Raw genomic sequence first — 24,008 nt, 5'->3', positions numbered from 1 at the left:
ATGATCGTATTGTCGTGCATTGGACAATCATTAGCACATGTACAGGGTGACGTTAAAGTCATTCGAAAAATAGATAACAATAAACTTAATAATTTGCTTGATCATGTTAGCTGGGATGATTTTACGAATACAGAGTGTCCATATCTATATCTATATCTATATATATAATAAAACTAAGTCGATAAAATGTGCGTGCCGATAAAACTTAAAAAGGAGTCCCGACACGATAAAGGGACTTATGTGGTGTGATAGCCCTTTATCCCCCCTCGAACAAGAAAGTTCCCGTTTTAATCTAAAGGGCATGTTTTTAAAGATATAAGGGACTTTCCGACCCTTCAACTTGGAAATTAAGTGCAGTGGCGCCATCTGTTATCGAATATTTGAACTTCGGAGACTATATTACACTCCAATAGACATAGTGTGTAGTCTCCATAGTTGTGAGCCATTGCAGCATGTGTAGTAGTGGCGCGAAATTTAAAATTCCAATTTCAATAAAATCTTAAATTTAAATTTTGTGTATTTATACGTCATTATTTAACGTATATTTTGGAGTTAAAGCGACATAATTTTAGTTATCCAAATTAATTCTCAAAGTATTAAAAAATTTAGGTTTTTAAATTTTGCGCCTTTACTACATACGCTACCGCTACAGAAGCTAGAAAGTTCCCGTTTTAATCTAAGGGCGTGTTTCTAAAGATATAAGGAACTTTCCAACCCTACATAGTGGCGCCATCTGTTATCGAATATTTGAACTTCATTCAGGACAACGATTGTTTGGGTTGCATTTCCAAAAGCGTTGCGAGCAAATTTCAATAAAGTCTTAAATTTAATTTGTTGCTATAATAAAGTTATTAAATTTTGTGTATTTGTACGTCATTAGCTAACTTATATTTTGGAGTTAAAGCGACATAATTTTAGTTATCCAAATTAGTTCTCAAAACCTTAAAAAATTTAGGTTTTAAAATTTCGCGCTTTTAGTACAAATGCTACCGCTATAGAACCTTTTATTATGGCGGACGATAGTGACCAGAATACTCTAGAAGGTGTGAGAGAGAAAATATTTTCAAATTTTCTCGAATATTCTAGAGCCTAGCTCTCTGAATATATAAGAGCCCGGTGTCGCTCACCAGAGTTAGTTTAATTTGAACAGCGAAACGAGCGATTTCAAAACGAAAATAAGAGAAGTTATCTGTGAGCCTTTATTTAGAAGTATCACGTGTGAGTATTTTTAATAGTGTGTTTAATTAACTCTCGATTTTGAAACGAAATAGAAATAAGTTATTTGTGGGTTTTTTTCGTGAAATTTCCCTATAATATTAACAACATGTAACCCATCAAACCCAAAACAGCTATGGGACTCTTTCAAAAGGAGTATGAGTGATGATATATTGTACCAAGTCCGACAAGCTAATCCTGAACTGACTATAGAATTCAATGACGAGATCTTCAATGAAACACTCATTCGCTTAGAAGATAAATGTTTAGCAATAAATAATCAAGCCTAAGTAGAACTTGGAATGCCAGCACCACAAAGAAATGCTTTTAGTGTGCTAAACTACGAAATTATGAAGGAAAAAAGTTACAACATCAATCAACTACTTGAATACAATGCTCACAACTCTCAATGACAATAAAAAAAAAGTTTACGACGTTATAATGAGCCGGATAAATAACGATATTGGTGGAATTATTTACTTGGACGCACCAGGAGGCACCGGTAAAACGTTTCTCATAAATCTAATACTGGCGGAAATACGTGCTAAAAAACTCATCGCACTGGCACTAGCATCATCTGGCATTGCAGCCACACTTATGGAAGGAGGACGATCTGCCCATTCTGCCTTACAACTACCATTGAATATAGCCGAACAACAATTCCCGGTATGTAAAATTTCAGGAAAATCTGGACGTGGTAAATTCTAAAACAAGCTAAAATTTTCATCTGGGATGAATGCACCATGGCCCATAAAAAATTTATAGAAGCCATAGACAGAACATTACAAGAATTGCGAAAAAACTCTGAAATAATGGGAGGAGCTGTACTCATACTCTCAGGAGATTTTCGACAAACACTTCCAGTTATTCCCAAGACAACATGAGAAGACGATATCAATGCATGCTTGAAAAAATCACATCTCTGGCTACAAGTCCAAATACTGCAATTAACAAAAAACATGAGAGTTGAATTATCAAGAGATGAAACAACAGCACAATTTGCTAAAATACTTTTACAAATCGGCGAAGGTACATATCCTACTGACCAAACGACCGGCCTCATTGAACTTAACAGTGATTTCTGTAATATAGCCACTACTGAAGACGAACTAATCGACAAAATTTATCCAAATATTATTCAGAACTATACTAATGCAGAGTGGTTATTTCAAAGAGCAATTTTGGCCACTAAAAATAATATTGTTGACGATATCAATTTTAATATTCTGAAGAAAATACCTGATGAAGAGAAAATATATAAATCGATCGACACGATGGTATCTATTGAAGAAAGTGTCAACTTCCTCACTGAATTTCTAAACTCTTTACAAGTACCAGGAATGCCATTACACTGCCTTCGTCTGAAAATTGGAACTCCAATCTTACTACTCAGAAATCTCAACTCCCCAAAATTATGTAATGGAACTAGAATGATCGTAAAACAGCTATCGAATAATATCATTGAAGCTGAACTTATTTCTGGAAAGACCAAAGGACAGACAGTATTTATACCTAGAATACCACTGATCTCTTCGGAATTGCCATTTCAATTTAAAAGACTGTAGTTTCCAATAAAATTAACCTTTAGTTTTACAATAATTAACAAAGCGCAAGGACAAACTTTAAAATATTGTGGCATTAACCTCAAAGAATCCTGCTTCTCTCACGGTCAGCTATATGTAGCTTGCTTCAAGAGTAGGAAATCCGAAAAATTTATGTATATATACTCCGGACAATAAAATGAAAAATGTTGTTTATAAACAAGTATTGTAAATAATGAGAAAACGTTTTCAATAAATTTTTTTTTTACTTTTTACGTCATAGTTTATTTTTTTATTTCGACTCTACCACGTCATCTCATATCAACTCCCGGGCGAAGCCGGGTTTTTTAGCTAGTATATAATAAAACTAAGTCAATAAAATGTGCGTGCCGATAAAACTTAAAAAGGAGTCCCGACACGATAAAGGGACTTATGTGGTGTGATAGCCCTTTATCCCCCCTCGAACAAGAAAGTTCCCGTTTTAATCTAAAGGCCATGTTTTTAAAGATATAAGGGACTTTCCGACCCTTCAACTTGGAAATTAAGTGCAGTGGCGCCATCTGTTATCGAATATTTGAACTTCGTTCAAGACATAGTGTATAGTCTCCATAGTTGAGAGCCATTGCAGCATGTGTAGTACATAGTGGCGCGAAATTTAAAATTCCAATTTCAATAAAATCTAAAATTTAATTTTTTTGCTTTAACGTATATTTTGGAGTTAAAGCGACATAATTTTAGTTATCCAAATTAGTTCTCAAAATAAATTTCGCGCCTTTACTACACACGCTACCGCTACAGAAGCTAGAAAGTTCCCGTTTTAATCTAAAGGGCGTGTTTCTTTAAGTATAGTGGCGCCATCTGTTATCGAATATTTGAACTTCATTCAGGACAACGATTAGAATACTCTAGAAGGTGTGTGAGAGAGAAAATATTTTAAAATTTTCTCGAATATTCTAGAGCCTAGCTCTCTGAATATAGTGCAGTTGCGCCATCTGTTATCGAATATTTGAACTTCGTTCAAGACATAGTGTATAGTCTCCATAGTTGTGAGCTATTACAGCATGTGTAGTACATAGTGGCGCGAAATTTAAAATTCCAATTTCAATAAAATCTTAAATTTATTTTTTTTGCATTTATACGTCATTATTTAACGTATATTTTGGAGTTAAAGCGACATAATTTTAGTTGTCCAAATTAGTTCTCAAAATAAATTTCGCGCCTTTACTACATACGCTACCGCTACAGAAGCTAGAAAGTTCCCGTTTTAATCTAAAGGGCGTGTTTCTTTAAGTATAGTGGCGCCATCTGTTATCGAATATTTGAACTTCATTCAGGACAACGATTAGAATACTCTAGAAGGTGTGTGAGAGAGAAAATATTTTCAAATTTTCTCGAATATTCTAGAGCCTAGCTCTCTGAATATATAAGAGCCCGGTGTCGCTCACCAGAGTTAGTTTAATTTGAACAGCGAAACGAGCGATTTCAAAACGAAAAGAAGAGAAGTTATCTGTGAGCCTTTATTAAGAAGTATCACGTGTGAGTATTTTTAATAGTGTGTTTAATTAACTCTCGAATTTGAAACGAAATAGAAAAAAAGTTATTTGTGGGTTTTTATCGTGAAATTTCAAATGTGAGTATTTTTAATAGTGTTTAATTAATTCTAATGGTTTTTTTCTTTAAATTGTAATTTTCTTAACCTTCAAAAAGTCGCGCGGCGTCGAATTGATGCCTTCTATATACTTTTGGCCGTAAACAAAATATCGCTCGACCGCTTGAAGTTTAAATATATATTTTTTTTTGTCTCAACGTACCCCACGTTTCCGTTACAAAATAATTATCTATAAAATGTTTATTTAATTTATATTTTATAGAATACAATGCCCAGACGTAAGAGAGGAGGAGATTTGGCCAGTGCTGCAGCGAAACGGCGGAAACAAAAAGAATCTCGAAGAAATGAAACGGAAGAAGAGCACGAAGCACGTTTACAGAATCAACGGACCAGAATGAGTAACCTGAGAAGCAGAAGAAGCGAAGAAAGAACAGCAAATAAAAGTACTGAAGAGTCGATAATTTTAAAAGATAATCTAACAAAGGAAGCATTCCACTACGAACCGACGAAAAAATATTACAATCATAAATACGTTGTTATTGGAAAAATGAATAACGTTTGCCAGTTTTGCCACGCAAAAAAATTCAGTAAAGAAACACCAGGTCTCTGTTGCATGAATGGAAAAATTCGATTACCACCAATTGAAGCACCTCCGCAGGAATTTCTGCATTACATGCTCGGGGAAACACTAGAATCAAAACACTTTCTTCAAAATATAAGATCATATAACTCCTGCTTTCAAATGACTTCTTTCGGTGCTACTTCGACTAACACTAATAGAAATGAATTTGAATATGTATTTTCAATTCAAGGGCAAATTTATCACAAAATAGGATCGTTACTGCCAATGCGTAACGAAGACCATAAATTTCTACAAGTATATTTCATCGGAAATGAAGAACAAGAAATTGATCAACGATGCACAAATTTTAATGGACTGAGACGCGAAATAATCCAAGATGTACAGAGGATCTTACACAAGTATAATCAACTGATTTATATATTCAAAACAACATTAGACCGCATGATTTCTGATGACTATAAAATTGTAATTCGAGCCGATAAAAGACCACATGGAGAACACGAACGCAGATTTAATGCACCTCAGGTAGATGAAGTCGCCATTGTAGTTGTGGACAATGAAAATACAAGCCGTGACATAATTGTACATCGAAGAAGAAAAGGACTACAACGCATTGCAGAGACACACCGTTCATATGATGCTCTTCAATATCCGTTAATATTTCTGCACGGAGAGGACGGATACCATTTCAATATAAAACAAATTCATCCTGAAACAGGCATAGAAACAAACAATAAAGTCACTTCTAAGGAGTTCTATGCTTACCGCTTAATGATCAGAGACAATGAAACATATAATCACATACTCAACACTCGCCGTTTATTCCAACAATTTCTGGTAGATATGTACGCAAAAATAGAAGCAGAACGGATGCTTTACATAAGATTGAATCAGAAAAAACTACGCACAGAAGAATACATCCACCTTCGAGACGCGATCATGAATGACGGCAATATTGACGATATTGGAACAATGGTAATCTTACCCTCATCATACATAGGAAGTCCAAGACATATGCACGAATATACACAAGATGCCATGACCTACGTAAGAAAATATGGACGACCTGATCTCTTTATAACATTTACATGCAATTCATCATGGCCAGAGATCAAAGAACAACTAAAATACGGACAAACCTCCATAGATCGACACGATATAATAGCCCGAGTTTTTCGACAAAAACAAATACGATTTATTGAAGTCATCACAAAATATCACATCTTTGGAACTGTCATTTCCTGGATGTATACAATTGAGTGGCAAAAACGAGGATTACCTCACTCACACAATCTCATATGGCTACACGATAAAATTTATCCCACGGATATCGACAAAATCATCCGAGCTGAATTTCCTGATCCACAAAAAGATCCGGAGCTTTACAACATAGTAGTGAAAAACATGATTCACGGACCATGTGGATCATTAAATTTCAATGCGCCATGCATGAGTGATGGAAAATGTACGAAAAAATATCCAAAACCGTACTTGGACGATACCAAAACTGAAGATGACGGCTATCCCAAATATAGAAGACGATCACCGAAAAACAGTGGCTTCACAGCAAAAATACGAATACAAGGCAGAGACGAACTGGAAATAGATAATCAATGGGTAGTACCGTATAATCCACTACTTTCCAAAATGTTCCAAGCACATATAAACGTTGAATACTGCAATTCAGTAAAATCTATTAAATATATATGTAAGTACGTAAACAAAGGTAGTGATATGGCAGTATTTCAAATAGTCCAAAATAGCGAACAAAATAACAGAAATGATGAGATCCTCATGTACCAAATGGGAAGATACATCAACAGTAACGAAGCAGCGTGGAGGATTTTTAGTTTTCCCATACATGAACGCGAACCAGCTGTGCAACATCTAGCAGTACATTTGGAGAATGGACAGAGAGTTTACTTCACAAAAGACTCGGCTAGAAAAATTGCAAGCGAACCACCTCAGAACACAACATTAACAGCTTTCTTCCAACTGTGTCAAACAGATCCATTCGCCAGAAAGTTATTGTATGTCGACGTCCCTATTTATTATACGTGGGACAAAACAAGGAAAATTTTTCAACGTCGGAAACAAGGAATGCCAGAGGAGGGTCATCCAGAAATCATAAAAACTAACGCAATAGGTCGAGTATTCACTGTACATCCAAACAATGCCGAATGTTTTTATCTCCGGATGTTGTTACACGAAATACGGGGACCAACAAGTTTTACAGATCTCAGGACCGTTAATGGCTACCTATGCCAGACTTACAGAGAAGCATGTCAACGCTTAGGATTATTGGAAAACGACAACCACTGGGAATTAACACTACAAGAAGCCACACTCACAGCTTCAGCTGAACAAATTCGAGAGTTATTCGCTATAATATTAACAACATGTAACCCATCAAACCCAAAACAGCTATGGGACTCTTTCAAAAGGAGTATGAGTGATGATATATTGTACCAAGTCCGACAAGCTAATCCTGAACTGACTATAGAATTCAATGACGAAATCTTCAATGAAACACTCATTCGCTTAGAAGATAAATGTTTAGCAATAAATAATCAGGCCTTAGTAGAACTTGGAATGCCAGCACCACAAAGAAATGCTTTTATTGTGCTAAACTACGAAATTATGAAAGAAAAAAGTTACAACATCAATGAACTACTTGAATACATTGCTCACAACAAACCACTTCTCAATGACAATCAAAAAAAAGTTTACGACGTTATAATGAGCCGGATAAATAACAATATTGGTGGAATTATTTACTTGGACGCACCAGGAGGCACTGGTAAAACGTTTCTCATAAATCTAATACTGGCGGAAATACGTGCTAAAAAACTCATCGCACTGGCACTAGCATCATCTGGCATAGCAGCCACACTTATGGAAGGAGGACGAACTGCCCATTCTGCCTTACAACTACCATTGAATATAGTCGAACAACAATTCCCGGTATGTAAAATTTCAGGAAAATCTGGACGTGGTCAAATTCTAAAACAAGCTAAAATTATCATCTGGGATGAATGCACCATGGCCCATAAAAAATTTATAGAAGCCATGGACAGAACATTACAAGAATTGCGAAAAAACTCTGAAATAATGGGAGGAGCTCTACTCATACTCTCAGGAGATTTTCGACAAACACTTCCAGTTATTCCCAAGTCAACATCAGCAGACGAGATCAATGCATGCTTGAAAAAATCACATCTCTGGCCACAAGTACAAATACTGCAATTAACAAAAAACATGAGAGTTGAATTATCAAGAGATGAAACAACAGCACAATTTGCTAAAATACTTTCACAAATCGGCGAAGGTACATATCCTACTGACCAAACGACCGGCCTCATTGAACTTAATAGTGATTTCTGTAATATTGCCACTACTGAAGACGAACTAATCGACAAAATTTATCCAAATATTATTCAGAACTATACTAATGCGGAGTGGTTATTTCAAAGAGCAATTTTGGCCACTAAAAATAATATTGTTGACGATATCAATTTTAATATTCTAAAGAAAATACCTGGTGAAGAGAAAATATATAAATCGATCGACACCATGGTATCTATTGAAGAAAGTGTCAACTTCCCCACTGAATTTCTAAACTCTTTACAAGTACCAGGAATGCCATTACACTGCCTTCGTCTGAAAATTGGAACTCCAATCATACTACTCAGAAATCTCAACTCCCCAAAATTATGTAATGGAACTAGAATGATCGTAAAACAGCTATCGAATAATATCATTGAAGCTGAACTTATTTCTGGAAAGACCAAAGGACAGACAGTATTTATACCTAGAATACCTCTGATCTCTTCGGAATTGCCATTTCAATTTAAAAGACTGCAGTTTCCAATAAAATTAGCCTTTAGTTTTACAATTAACAAAGCGCAAGGACAAACTTTAAAATATTGTGGCATTAACCTCAAAGAATCCTGCTTCTCTCACGGTCAGCTATATGTAGCTTGCTCAAGAGTAGGAAATCCGAAAAATTTATGTATATATACTCCGGACAATAAAATGAAAAATGTTGTTTATAAACAAGTATTGTAAATAATGAGAAAACGTTTTCAATAAACTTTTTTTTACTTTTTACGTCATAGTTTATTTTTTTATTTCGACTCTACCACGTCATCTCATATCAACTCCCGGGCGAAGCCGGGTTTTTTAGCTAGTATATAATAAAACTAAGTCGATAAAATGTGCGTGCCGATAAAACTTAAAAAGGAGTCCCGACACGATAAAGGGACTTATGTGGTGTGATAGCCCTTTATCCCCCCTCGAACAAGAAAGTTCCCGTTTTAATCTAAAGGGCATGTTTCTAAAGATATAAGGGACTTTCCGACCCTTCAACTTGGAAATTAAGTGCAGTGGCGCCATCTGTTATCGAATATTTGAACTTCGGAGACTATATTACACTCCAATAGACCGACCGTATATTTTGGAGTTAAAGCGACATAATTTTAGTTATCCAAATTAATTCTCAAAGTATTAAAAAATTTAGGTTTTTAAATTTCGCGCCTTTACTACATACGCTACCGCTACAGAAGCTAGAAAGTTCCCGTTTTAATCTAAGGGCGTGTTTCTAAAGATATAAGGAATTTTCCAACCCTACATAGTGGCGCCATCTGTTATCGAATATTTGAACTTCATTCAGGACAACGATTGTTTGGGTTGCATTTCCAAAAGCGTTGCGAGCAAATTTCAATAGTCTTAAATTTAATTTGTTGCTATAATTAAGTTATTAAATTTTGTGTATTTGTACGTCATTAGCTAACTTATATTTTGGAGTTAAAGCGACATAATTTTAGTTATCCAAATTAGTTCTCAAAACCTTAAAAAATTTAGGTTTTAAAATTTCGCGCTTTTAGTACAAATGCTACCGCTATAGAACCTTTTATTATGGCGGACGATAGTGACCAGAATACTCTAGAAGGTGTGAGAGAGAAAATATTTTCAAATTTTCTCGAATATTCTAGAGCCTAGCTCTCTGAATATATAAGAGCCCGGTGTCGCTCACCAGAGTTAGTTTAATTTGAACAGCGAAACGAGCGATTTCAAAACGAAAATAAGAGAAGTTATCTGTGAGCCTTTATTTAGAAGTATCACGTGTGAGTATTTTTAATAGTGTGTTTAATTAACTCTCGATTTTGAAACGAAATAGAAATAAGTTATTTGTGGGTTTTTTTCGTGAAATTTCCCTATAATATTAACAACATGTAACCCATCAAACCCAAAACAGCTATGGGACTCTTTCAAAAGGAGTATGAGTGATGATATATTGTACCAAGTCCGACAAGCTAATCCTGAACTGACTATAGAATTCAATGACGAGATCTTCAATGAAACACTCATTCGCTTAGAAGATAAATGTTTAGCAATAAATAATCAAGCCTAAGTAGAACTTGGAATGCCAGCACCACAAAGAAATGCTTTTAGTGTGCTAAACTACGAAATTATGAAGGAAAAAAGTTACAACATCATTCAACTACTTGAATACAATGCTCACAACTCTCAATGACAATAAAAAAAAAGTTTACGACGTTATAATGAGCCGGATAAATAACGATATTGGTGGAATTATTTACTTGGACGCACCAGGAGGCACCGGTAAAACGTTTCTCATAAATCTAATACTGGTGGAAATACGTGCTAAAAAACTCATCGCACTGGCACTAGCATCATCTGGCATTGCAGCCACACTTATGGAAGGAGGACGATCTGCCCATTCTGCCTTACAACTACCATTGAATATAGCCGAACAACAATTCCCGGTATGTAAAATTTCAGGAAAATCTGGACGTGGTAAATTCTAAAACAAGCTAAAATTTTCATCTGGGATGAATGCACCATGGCCCATAAAAAATTTATAGAAGCCATGGACAGAACATTACAAGAATTGCGAAAAAACTCTGAAATAATGGGAGGAGCTCTACTCATACTCTCAGGAGATTTTCGACAAACACTTCCAGTTATTCCCAAGACAACATGAGAAGACGATATCAATGCATGCTTGCAAAAATCACATCTCTGGCTACAAGTCCAAATACTGCAATTAACAAAAAACATGAGAGTTGAATTATCAAGAGATGAAACAACAGCACAATTTGCTAAAATACTTTTACAAATCGGCGAAGGTACATATCCTACTGACCAAACGACCGGCCTCATTGAACTTAACAGTGATTTCTGTAATATAGCCACTACTGAAGACGAACTAATCGACAAAATTTATCCAAATATTATTCAGAACTATACTAATGCAGAGTGGTTATTTCAAAGAGCAATTTTGGCCACTAAAAATAATATTGTTGACGATATCAATTTTAATATTCTGAAGAAAATACCTGATGAAAAGAAAATATATAAATCGATCGACACGATGGTATCTATTGAAGAAAGTGTCAACTTCCTCACTGAATTTCTAAACTCTTTACAAGTACCAGGAATGCCATTACACTGCCTTCGTCTGAAAATTGGAACTCCAATCATACTACTCAGAAATCTCAACTCCCCAAAATTATGTAATGGAACTAGAATGATCGTAAAACAGCTATCGAATAATATCATTGAAGCTGAACTTATTTCTGGAAAGACCAAAGGACAGACAGTATTTATACCTAGAATACCACTGATCTCTTCGGAATTGCCATTTCAATTTAAAAGACTGTAGTTTCCAATAAAATTAACCTTTAGTTTTACAATTAACAAAGCGCAAGGACAAACTTTAAAATATTGTGGCATTAACCTCAAAGAATCCTGCTTCTCTCACGGTCAGCTATATGTAGCTTGCTTCAATAGTAGGAAATCCGAAAAAATTATGTATATATACTCCGGACAATAAAATGAAAAATGTTGTTTATAAACAAGTGGTAACGCCAATATAATTAAAATAGTAAATGTAGAAATTAAACGTTTATTGTTTGTGGTGTGTTCCTTCATCCTTCCCTACATACGAGCACAACCAATCATCGCGTGGTCACTAACCACGTGACACGTCCAATAAGACGTGAACGCGACGTTCGTGTCGCTGCAGTCAGTCGGGTTCGCTCCGTGCCTTCGCGAGGTTCGGGACTCGGCCACCGCCGGAGAGCTTCCACGAGGCTCTCTAGATCATCAGGCATTGTGCCCTTGTAACATCACCGGGGTATACCGTGCCCCGGCCCTTGGTCGCGCTCACCGCCGCGTGTGTGTTTGTGTGGAGTGTGGGACTGGACGCCGTTCTTGCCCGCCGCGAGCTGGAGGACCCTGACCGCGTGGCGGCGCGTGTGTTCTGGACGCTACTCCCTCCGACGAGGTACGTGCCGTGTGTATCCTGTCTATCCCTCTTTGCTAACACCACGTAGATCTGAATACAGTCCACTTTCATATCGAGAATATATTTACGTATATTTTTATATTGGCGCGACCATTGAGTGGTACCTTCGACCCGGATAGTAACCATTGAGTGGTCACTTCGAGCAGGATAATACCTGATGATTCCACCGCCCTTATTAGGATACTCATTGTGTAGGACCTAATAAGCGATTAGTAGTATCTTCAATGCGAAATACTATTTAATATACCGCATATAATAGAACGACAATGCGTCTTCTACTATTCATATAAAATATATTTTAAACCCGCCCTTATTAGGATACTCATTGTAGGCCCTAATAAGCGATTTAATAGTACATTCATTGTGAAATAACTATAATATACCGCATAGATCGACATTGCGTCATCTATTATTTTTTGCTTAAAATATATTTTATTCCGCCCGTAACATTAAGTTACGCGTATATTATTATTAAAATAGTTAATTAAAACTATATTCATATCGTTTATCCGCAGTTATAACGCTAAAATCATTATAAATCGAACATATTTCATCATATTTATTTACCCGCTACCCGCACTCGAAATTTATAACGTTATCTAGGTCATTCCGCGATCCGCTGTTATAATCCGACCATATTGAAAATTCATACTCGGTTCATATTACGCTTGCGTCGCTGACCTACTTTATTTAGTCGTATTACTTGTTATTGTAACTTGTATTGTAACATTCTCTGTTTGAATATATACTTTTGTTATTAAAAATGCCGCCTAAGAAAATGACTAAGTTACCTGATAGTGACGCTTCGGATGTTAATGATTCGGAAGATATAAATGATTCGCAGTTATCCATGTTATTAGCTAAACGCGAAATTATATTCGAAATGGTGCAAAGAATTTATGATTTGTCTTTGAACGTTCATAACAACGCTGCGCTTATGGAAAGTTTCCTTGACGAGTCCGCGCAGGTAGAATCATTACGCGATGATTATAAACAGTGTTTAGACGAATACAATATTCGTTTATTATCGTTAATTCCCGCCGCGAAACCTGATTATAAAAGCCTCGTTGCATTCGAGTCTTTATATAGCAGGATTAAAAGAATTAAATCGCAATATTCGCAACCAAGTCCGTCACACGGAGATATTAATAATTTGCATAAAAATAGGCCTAAATTACCGCCTATCGAATTAGTACCATTTTCGGGTGATATTCGCTCATTTCCGCTGTTTCTTTCGAATTTTGAATCAGTTGTTCATAACAATCCCGGCCTTACAGATGCCGAGCGTTTATATTATTTACTAGGTAAATTAACGGGGAAGGCCACAACTGTTATAGCTGGTATAACCCCCTCCGCTGAAAATTATAATTTAATTTTACAAACTTTAAAAGATAAATATGATGATAAACGTATATTAGTTTCCGCGTATTTAAATCAAATGTTTGATTTTAAACCTTTGCATTCTCCATCCGCAACAAACTTTGATTTATTTACTGATAACTTTATCAGCGCAGTGCGCGCCTTACAGAATATAAAGTTAGATAATATTACAGATTTAATGATTGTTCATATCGCGTTGAAGAAGTTAGATTCAGATACTGTTCGCGCTTTCGAGACTAAGTTTGGTAGTGAAATGCCTACTTTTGATAACTTAGTTCAATTTATTCAAACTCGTGCGAAGGTATTAGAACGCATTCATCCTTCCACAAATTCGGGAATAAATAAACCGCCTCGAAAGAATAATTATAACCGCAGTTCAAATAATACTTCTTCCGCACCGCCTAAGACGTATCAGTCTTACGTAACAACCGCTGATTCCGCATATAGTTGTATTTGTAAAAATATTACGCATCAACATTTATTTAAATGTTCGAGTTTTCATAAAATGAGTCCGCAGGAACGTTTGAAACACGTAAAGGATAGAAACGCGTGTATAAATTGTCTCAGTATTAAACATCGAGTTTCTAGTTGTTCGTCTAATTCTAATTGCCGCATTTGTAAATTAAAACATCATACGATGTTACATTTGAAACGCGAATCTTCCATTCCCGCGCCTGCGTCTCACCCCCCGCCGCGCAGCACACCGCCGTTGCCTGCGCCGTCCGCGTCGGGCGAGTGCGTCCGCTCCGACATTGCGCTATGTACCGCTAGCTATACAGCTGATACTGATAACGCATTTCAATGCAACGCGCCCGCGAATAAACAATGTACTATTTTATTATCAACCGCTGAAGATGAATCTTATAATTGTAAAGGCGAACGGCTTGTTATTCGCGCGCTTTTAGATTCCGCTTCGCAAAGTCACTTCATTACGAATGAATGTTGTGAACGTTTAGGTATTAAACCGCAGAAAACCGAACGTACTATTATTAAGGGGTTCGGTGGTTCAGAAAAAATTGTAAATAGTAATTCCGTAAATATAAAGTTTTATTCGCGTCTTGACAACAACATATCTTTTAATATTTCTCCGCTAGTTGTTGATCATGTTACGGATTTACTACCTACCGCTGTTATAGACACTTCTGTCTTATCGCATATTTCGCATTTACCGCTCGCAGATGAGAGTTTTGGTACGCCAAATAAAATCGATTTATTAATCGGTGCTTCTCTGTTCCCTCATCTGCTTCTCCCCGACGTAGTTCATGCATCTCGTGACTCGTCGGCGCCCGCTGCATTGCGCACGGTGTTAGGCTATGTAATAATGGGTTCAGTACCCACCATACCTAACATACATAAACCGCCCTTGATGTGTTGTCACGTTCAAGAGACCGCCGCTATTGACTCATTAGTCAGGCGTTTCTGGGAGCTCGAGGAGCTTCCTACCGCACCGCCCGTTCAACATCCCGATGATGTTGAATGTGAAGAATATTATAAATTAACTACAACCCGCGACCCCGTGAGTGGCAGATATATTGTTTCGCTTCCATTTAAGGATGATTTCTACACTCTCGGTGACTCATTTAATATTGCCCGCAAGCGTTTCATGTGCCTCGAAAGAAAGCTACAGGCTTCACCTAAATTAAGGTTGGCATATGATGACGTCATAAAAGATTATCTAACGAAAAATTATATTTCACCCGCGCCTCCGTATGATCCGCGTGACCCTACACCTATTTATATTATACCGCATCACGCTGTTCTGCGCGAGGATAAATCGTCGACTAAGCTGCGCATGGTTTTAGATGCTAGCATGCCAACTTCTGGAAGCCAGCGTTCGTTGAATGACCTTCTGCATGTTGGGCCGAATTTACAAGGCAATTTGTTTACAATAATTTTAGGTTTTCGTCTCCACGCGATTGCCATGACCGCCGATTGCCGCCAACAGTTTCTGCAGATATTCGTGCGTGAGTTTGATCGTCGTTTTCAATGTTTTTTATATCGTTTCAGCCCGCAGGATCCGCTGCTTCTTTATCAATTTAATCGAGTTTATTTATTTATTTATTTATTTATTTATAACACTTCATTGTACAAAACAATATAGGAAATGTGGTAGATACAAATTAATGAGGTACAGAAATTTTGCACAATAGGCGGCCTTATTGCTACACAGCAATCTCTGCCAGGCAACCTGGTAGGAAAGGAAATGTAAGAAGAATAAGGATAGCGCAAAAAGAAATAAAAGAAAGGATATATTAAAAAAATGCCTACATACTACATATACTGTACATAGATACCACATAGTTATATAAATATACTTGTATTATACACTACACAAACTACAATAATATATATATATATAGTAACAATATATACAAAAATTATAATTATACATAAATTAATGCAACTATTGCATGGCTAGATAATGAGCTTTCAATAGGGACTTAAAAGAACTGAGCGTTTGTGCACGTCGGATACTTTCCGGCAAGGCGTTCCAGAGCTGAATGGCACGAACAGTAAACGAATTGTCATAAAAGTTTGACCGATGGACAGGAGTACATAATAATAAAAGGTTGGAAGAACGAAGAGTGAGAGTGTGAGTAGAGCTAAGATAGTTAAAGTTGTTTTTTAAGTAGGACGGTGTTTTAGGGTGAAATAAAATACAATACAGGAGATGAAGAATGTGAGTATTCCGGCGGAAGCGAATGGGGAGCCAGTTTAATTTTGTTCTAAACTCAGAAATATGATCAAATTTACGTAATCCATAAATAAATCGTATACAAAAATTTTGAAGCTTCTCAAGGGTGTCTAGTTGGTATTCGTGGAGATCTGGATAGGATGAATCGGCAAAATCAAGGAGAGGAAGGAGTAAAGAATGAGCTAACGTAATTTTCGTAGCGATCGGTAAAAAGTTTCGTAAGCGCCGTAGCGAGAACGCCGATGAGAAAACCCTTTTACGGACTTGTTTTATTTGCTCATCCCACGAAAAAGTTTGGTCAAGTGTCAAACCTAGATTTTTTACTTGTGTGCTATAAGGGATAGACACACCATCAACAACGATACTTGGTAAATCGGCCCAGTCGATTTTTGATACGAGCTGCCTGCTTCCGAAAATAATAGCTTTGGTTTTAATTGGGTTAACTGTTAAACCGTAATGTTTACTCCATGAGACGATTGTCGCAAGATCAGCGTTTACTTGAAAAATCGCTTCAGGTAGTTCGAGTAGTGATGCGTGTTTATATAATTGGAAATCGTCTGCATACATATGGTAGGGTGACTCAATATTTTTGGAAATGGTGTTAATAAAAATGGAGAAAAGGAGGGGAGAGAGAACGCCGCCTTGAGGAACGCCAGCAGTAACATTGCACCAAGATGAGGAAATCTCCTCAATCTGTATACGTTGCCGACGTCCTCTTAAGTAGCTATGTACCCAATCGATAGCCGATGCAGATAAATTAAGGGACCGCAGTAAAGCCAGCAATATGTCGTGATCGACCGTATTGAAAGCGTTACTAAAGTCCAGCAACGTTAGAATTGTGAGCTGCTTATTGTCAAAACCTCGCCGGATGTCGTCAGTGATTTTGATAAGTGCAGTGGTCGTACTGTGACCGGGACGGAAACCAGATTGGAAAGGATTAAGGAGATTATTGGAGTTAAGGAAAATACTCAATTGCTCTTGAACCAGTCGTTCGAGAACCTTAGAGAGAAATGGAAGGATGGCAATGGGTCGGTAATCAGATGTAGTGGAAGGGTTAGGAATTTTTGGGAGAGGTATAATGTGAGCACTTTTCCAATCATCAGGAAATGTGCCAGATGTAATGGAAAAATTTAGGATATGTGTGATAGTAGGATTGATTATAGGGAGGATTGGAATGATCATGTTCCGACCAATGCAGTCACTACCGACGGCCTTTGAAGTGATTGACAATATGCTTTTCTTAACACTACACTCGGTAAAACGATTGAATACAAAAGGAGGAAAGCTGGAATGGGGTAGGTTATTTAGGTAGGATAGTGTATGAGATTTAAGGGTAGGATGGAAATCTGAGGGAGGATTGGAAAAATGGGAATTGAGAACATTGGCCTGGGTTGAATTAAGACAAGGATTTTGTTGGGATCTGCCAATTCCAAGGGATCTAAGGAATTTCCAAGTTTTAGAAGGATCACCATTGTCAACCGACTTAGATATATAAAGTCGTTGAGCATCCCTACACAAAGTATTGCAGCGGTTTCGAATTCGATTAAATTTTTCACGATTTATATCCGAATAAGACAACTTTAATTTAGTCTTTGCACGCGCCTTCTTCCGTAAAAGTGATTTAAGGTTGTCGGTCATCCAAGGGGCAGGCAGGTGCTTCAACTTAACTGGACGCATAGGAGCATGCGAATCATAAAGTTGAAGAATTAATGAATTAAAGAGTGACACTTTATCATTGATGGTTTCAGCAGACGAAACAACCGACCAGTCCATGTTTATTGCGTCTTCGCACAAGCGCTCAGCATTAATTTTACCGAAATTACGTTGCAAAATAATCTTAGGTTTCGATTTAGGAAGTTTTAATTTGTAAGAAAGGAAAATAAGGTCATGAAAGGAAAACATGTCAGCTGAACGCTGTCCGTGCTCAGCGACATGCGTTGGGGAGGAAACAATGATGAGATCAAGGAGGGATGGGGTACAGTTGGGAGAGGAATGGGTAGCCTGTAAAGGGAGGATTTTAAGATTATAGGAATCAACTAAATTTATAAGCTTATTACTACGATGATCACCCTTGAGTAAGCAGGTGTTAAAATCTCCCATAAATATAATATGATTATAAAGAGGAGAAAAGGATTCAAGGATCTGGTCGAAGGAATGGAAATAGTTAACAGAGAGGTTAGGGGAGTAGAAGACGCCTAAAAGGATTTTAGTGTTGGAAGAAGTTATTTCGACAAGGAGATGTTCAGCTGCATCGCTAGGTGGCGGCTGAGGGGAGGAGCTGACAATTGTGTAAGGAATGTGAGAACGTAAGTAAATTGCAACCCCTCCTCCGGTCCGACCCATGCGATCGTTCCTTATTAACTGAAATCCTGGAAGACTATAAGAAGAGGAAGGAAGACAGGGTTTGAGCCAGGACTCTGAAATTAATATGGCATGTACAGGATGGGAGTCAAAGGTAGCAAGGAGGTCAGGGTAGTGTGCCGGAATACTCTGAGCATTTATATGAATTACATTAAAGTTATTAGGTTGATTGGAGAATAGAGAGGAAATGCGTTTGCTTCGGCATCAAGTCTAGTCCTTATCATGCACTGCGCACGGTAAGACAGCTCGTAGAAGATGACGGCGCGAAATATCCGCTCGCGAGTGGCATTGCGTCTTCCTCGTTGTATATGGATGATATCGCCTTCTCTATTCCCACGGAATGTGAAGCAGTTTCCGCGTCGCAGCAGCTCATCGATTTGTTTAAGGGAGCTCAGTGGGATCTTATTAAATGGAATAGTAATAGCAAAAATGTGTTAGATAATCTTCCCGCTGCGCACAAACTTTTACCCTCCGCGGTGGAGTTTGATAAGACCGTGCAACATAAATTACTTGGTCTGCATTGGTCTACTGTTGATGATTGTTTTTATTTTAAAATAACCGCTCCCGCCGATGTGATGTGCACTAAGCACTCCATCTTGTCAATTACCGCCCGTCTGTGGGACATGATGGGCTTCGCTGCTCCCACAGTCGTGTATAACATCCCATCAGATAACTTCTACCATATTTCTGGTATTGAAAATCCCGCTGACATTCTTTCGCGTGGCATTACGCCACATAATCTCGTACCGCACCCTCTGTGGTTCCACGGACCCCAGTGGGCTCGTTCGGACCCATCTGATTGGCCTCTTAGGAGTCTCGATGGTGAGTCTATTGCAGACATTCCCGAACGAAAATTATTAGCGCACACTGTGTGCTCGCCTATAAAGCATCGCGCTTTATACGATACCGCCCTTCGCGTCTCGTCGCGTCGTGTATTTTATATTTATAGGTTCCTTATATTATTAACCCGCCGCGGTGTTATGATGACCGTAGAGGAACCTAATTTCGCTGAGAATAAAATTATTCCCGCCCTGCAAAATAAATATTTTGCAGAGGAGTATTATAATATACTCTATTATAAATTTTATTCGCAGGCTCTCAACCGCTTGAGGACTTTTATTCGCAACAGACTTATCCTCATCGGACGTCTAAGCGATTCCGCCCTGGAATATGCACATAAGCATCCAGTGATATTACCGCGCAATGATCACATAATTATCATGATCATTGACTATTACCATATTAAATATATGAATATTATAACGCATTTGTTTCGTGTTATTTTAAATACCGCGCTTTTATTAGCTTTACCCGCGCCGCAAGTCAAATCTGATCACGTCAGTTTGCTTGATAGGCATTCGCTACTGGACAAGTTAGTCCAGTCGTTTTGGAAACGTTGGAGATTAGAATACTTACACGGTCTGCAGGTTAGGCAGAAATGGAATACGCCTTCCACACCTATTACTCCTGGAACGGTCGTGGTTGTAATAAATGACAATGCACCGCCCCTAACCTGGCCTTTAGCCGTCGTAGAGAAAGTACATCCTTCAAAGGACGACGTCGCGCGCGTTTGTACAGTTAGAACCGTCAAGGGAATTTACCTTCGCCCGGTCGTTCGTTTATGTCCGCTTCCAAGACAATAGTTATATCGCATTAGTATATTACCGCAGTTAGTTAAGTTTAATTTTAAGTTTTGCACCGCTTTCGTTTATAATTTCTTAGTTATAATACCGCCGTGACTTTAGGAATTTTTTTATACCCCGCTCGCTTTACGCGATCCTAGAGTCATAGAATTTGTTAGTTATATTTCCGCCGTGACTTTTAGGATTTTTTATTATCCCGCTCGCATTTTGCGCTCCTAGAGCCATAGAACTTGTTATTTATATTACCGCCGTGGCTCTTAGGACTTTTATCAACCCGCGCGCATTATGCGATCCTAGAGTCATAGTTTTTCGCTGTATCTTATGATTGGTTTTAAATGGTGACCCATTTAGGGCGGGTGGATATGGTAACGCCAATATAATTAAAATAGTAAATGTAGAAATTAAACGTTTATTGTTTGTGGTGTGTTCCTTCATCCTTCCCTACATACGAGCACAACCAATCATCGCGTGGTCACTAACCACGTGACACGTCCAATAAGACGTGAACGCGACGTTCGTGTCGCTGCAGTCAGTCGGGTTCGCTCCGTGCCTTCGCGAGGTTCGGGACTCGGCCACCGCCGGAGAGCTTCCACGAGGCTCTCTAGATCATCAGGCATTGTGCCCTTGTAACATCACCGGGGTATCCCGTGCCCCGGCCCTTGGTCGCGCTCACCGCCGCGTGTGTGTTTGTGTGGAGTGTGGGACTGGACGCCGTTCTTGCCCGCCGCGAGCTGGAGGACCCTGACCGCGTGGCGGCGCGTGTGTTCTGGACGCTACTCCCTCCGACGAGGTATGTGCTGTATGATCCTGTCTATCCCTCTTTGCTAACACCACGTAGATCTAAATACAGTCCACTTTCATATCGAGAATATATTTACGTATATTTTTATATTGGCGCGACCAACAAGTATTGTAAATAATGAGAAAACGTTTTCAATAAATTTTTTTTTTACTTTTTACGTCATAGTTTATTTTTTTATTTCGACTCTACCACGTCATCTCATATCAACTCCCGGGCGAAGCCGGGTTTTTTAGCTAGTACTATTATAAAGGCGAAAGTTTGTATGGATGTATGGATGTTTGTTACTCTTTCACGTAAAAACTACTGAACCGATTACAATGAAATTTAGCACACATATAGAGGGTAACTTGGATTAACACATAGGATAGGTTTTATCCCGGAAATCCCACGGGAACGGGAACTATGCGGGTTTTCCTTTGAAAACGCAGGCGAAGCCGCGGGCGGAAATCTAGTATACCAATAAAATAACCATTGTGACCTATTTATTTACAATTATGTATATGTAATGAAGTAACATTTAGTAAACTACTTATATGCTTTTAAAATTCCGTAAAATTATCATAATTATATAAACTTCGGAGATCATAATTATATCTCTGGACTACTGGGTTTTTCTACTGCATTTAATTCTACTGATTCTTTGTCAATAGTATCAGATTTCGGGGCATCACACCCTCTTCGATCTGCCGATATAATTTCCTTCATTTTTTTCTCTAACTCCTGATAAAACTCTTCTGGGTCATCGTCATCTTTTCTTTTAGGTACCACTTCAATATTTAGCTCTGGTAAAGATTCACTCGAGTCAGTACTGCTGCGTCGCTCTCGCGATTCTGATGAGGGAGATAACCCTGAAAGTAAATGAACAATGATTTAGTTATTATACCTTTTCTTTATTTTTCCGATCGCATTGGAATCACTACATAGTATAAAACAAAGTCGCTTTCTCTGTCCCTATGTCCCTTTGTACGCTTAAATCTTTGAAACTACGCAACGGATTTTGATGCGGTTTTTTTAATAGATAGAGTGATTCAAGAGGAAGGTGTATATGTATAATAATTAAATTAAATAGTGGAGAAGTACTGTTATTTTTGAGGTTTCTAATGTGATGCCGTAAATAATTACATTTTTTCCTCTTACCTACATTGCAAACGCAGGCTAAACCCTACGAGTTTTATCAAAATAATGTACTAAGTATTGAAAAGGTCTACAGAAAAGTCCGTGATGGTATATATTATGTCTATCTCTTATGGATAACCCACAATAACTTTCTTTTGTCATTTACTTTAAAAATTGCGGGACGTAGCGTTTGCGGCGGTACCGGCCGGCCGCCATTGCACCCGTGCGAAGCCGGGGCGGGTAGCTAGTTTATATATAAAGAATAGTTTATGAGCAAACATAAACTACAAGTATCTTTTGCACATGATATCCCTCATAGAAGTGGACTTCATCACAGGGCCGTAGCTAGTCGAATTTGAGGTAGGGCAGCGGTTCATCATCATTATCTCCAGCAAAATTAGCCATAAGAGGTTAAAAAATACTAATAGCAGTACAGGCTTCTATTTTGATAAAATAAATATTGTCTCAACTTACTTGGTTCCTCCTCAAAATATTCTTCATTACTTAAGCGCGACATATTTAATTAATAGAGTTTTGTTTGATTTAACAATTAAATGAGATTATCGTGTTTAAAAAAATACTCTTGAAGAGGGTAGACGTGAATTAAAAGAATTCTAATTACGATGATCTGGGATCAGGAGTTGCCATTTGAAAAAAAAAGAAGAAGAAGAAGAATTACGATGATAGTCATGCCTAAACTGTGAACACGAAATGAAATGAGATAACTAAATAAACATTTAATTAAGTGTACAAATTGTATTTATCCATATAAAAATTCGCCAGTGTGATTCGTTTTTGGTTCAAGCAGTCACAAAATTCATCGATTTACCTATACTTTATATAATTATCTGTGTTCAGAGTATTCGGCCTGATTACCGGCTGTATGCCTATTTACCTAATATGTAGTATAAAAAATTGTCCCTGGAGTAGCATAAATGGCGAAAAATCGCCTACGTTGGCAACACTGATTAAAAACAAAAATTAGCATCAAACTTGTGTTTAGCTATCGGTTTAAATGTGTGGGTTTGGCGACAGTGGTTTTCATGTTAATAATTATGACACTATAGCACTTCTATTTGTTTTAATTGCTCCGAGGTTTTTACTGTTCTGTGCCCGAGACCAGTGTTGCCAGCAAGACTAACATAAAATTTGCTAAATGGCTGTTAAAATTTTGCCAAAATTTTGCTAAAGGATTTATAATTAAGCTAAATATTTTGCTAAAAATTTTTAATGTCAAATAAAACGACATTTTTGTTGTTTTTTTAATCTGTGTACATCAAATGAAACCTACGTCATCTAGTGAGTAAGAGAGTGAAGAATGTAATTACTTTTGTGGCTGTATGAATTGTATTGATTGATGTATCGGTTCATTCGTTCTTACTCATTAAAGATACTTGCCTCTTGTTCGCAATCTGATATACACGTTGTTTTATTTTATTAATAGGTTATGGGCCCAGATCCATATAATTAGTTATCAAAAGTTGTAAAGTTATAGTTTTTTAGTTAGCATCAGTGATTAGAGAGTGATTGCGTCATATATCACGGTAAAAAAAAAAAATTTTCATCCCTGTTGCACGTGGCGCGGCGTTGTGGTGTGATCAACAGATATGGCTTCAAGTACAAATTCCTTTATTGCAAATGTGCCGAAACTAAAAGGCCGAGAAAATTATAGCGAGTGGGCGTTTGCCGCTGAAAACCTATTAGTACTTGAAGGAAAATCAAAATTTGTC

General features: G+C 37.5%; 2 protein-coding genes across 2 annotated transcripts; both read left to right on the top strand.

The window, feature by feature from the left end:
• The first annotated feature begins 1,656 nt into the window (after nt 1-1,656).
• On the top strand, nt 1,657-10,361 carry LOC149895125 (uncharacterized). The gene is made up of 3 exons (XM_090119156.1): nt 1,657-1,881; nt 4,628-8,179; nt 10,206-10,361. Exons 1-3 carry the CDS (start codon nt 1,657-1,659, stop codon nt 10,359-10,361), a joined length of 3,933 nt encoding a protein of 1,310 aa, XP_089975282.1.
• Nucleotides 10,362-14,529: 4,168 nt separating this feature from the next.
• Nucleotides 14,530-21,150, top strand: LOC149895124 (uncharacterized). Its single transcript, XM_090119291.1, has 2 exons — nt 14,530-15,705; nt 18,900-21,150. The coding sequence occupies exons 1-2, from the start codon at nt 14,983-14,985 to the stop codon at nt 20,358-20,360; spliced, it is 2,184 nt and encodes a 727-aa protein (XP_089975417.1). The 5' UTR covers nt 14,530-14,982; the 3' UTR covers nt 20,361-21,150.
• Nucleotides 21,151-24,008: the final 2,858 nt, after the last annotated feature.

This window comes from Colias eurytheme, chromosome 32 (genome assembly GCF_061535395.1).
Source record: "Colias eurytheme isolate Ceu_HAF_F1 chromosome 32, ilColEury1 Martin Lab GWU primary, whole genome shotgun sequence".
Classification (NCBI taxonomy): Eukaryota; Metazoa; Arthropoda; class Insecta; order Lepidoptera; family Pieridae; genus Colias; species Colias eurytheme.
The sequence above is the reverse complement of the archived record's forward strand: the minus strand, read 5'-3'. Positions and strand labels throughout refer to the sequence as shown.

Bases quoted from the DNA above. Each gene is read 5' to 3' on its own strand.
- LOC149895124 (XM_090119291.1), top strand. From the start codon at position 14,983: ATGGGTTCAGTACCCACCATACCTAACATACATAAACCGCCCTTGATG. The intron at 15,706-18,899 runs GTTTATTTATTT...TGGAGAATAGAG, and splicing joins TTCTTTATCAATTTAATCGA to AGGAAATGCGTTTGCTTCGG.
- LOC149895125 (XM_090119156.1), top strand. From the start codon at position 1,657: ATGAGCCGGATAAATAACGATATTGGTGGAATTATTTACTTGGACGCA. The intron at 1,882-4,627 runs GTATGTAAAATT...TATATTTTATAG, and splicing joins TAGCCGAACAACAATTCCCG to AATACAATGCCCAGACGTAA. The intron at 8,180-10,205 runs GTACAAATACTG...AACCCAAAACAG, and splicing joins AATCACATCTCTGGCCACAA to CTATGGGACTCTTTCAAAAG.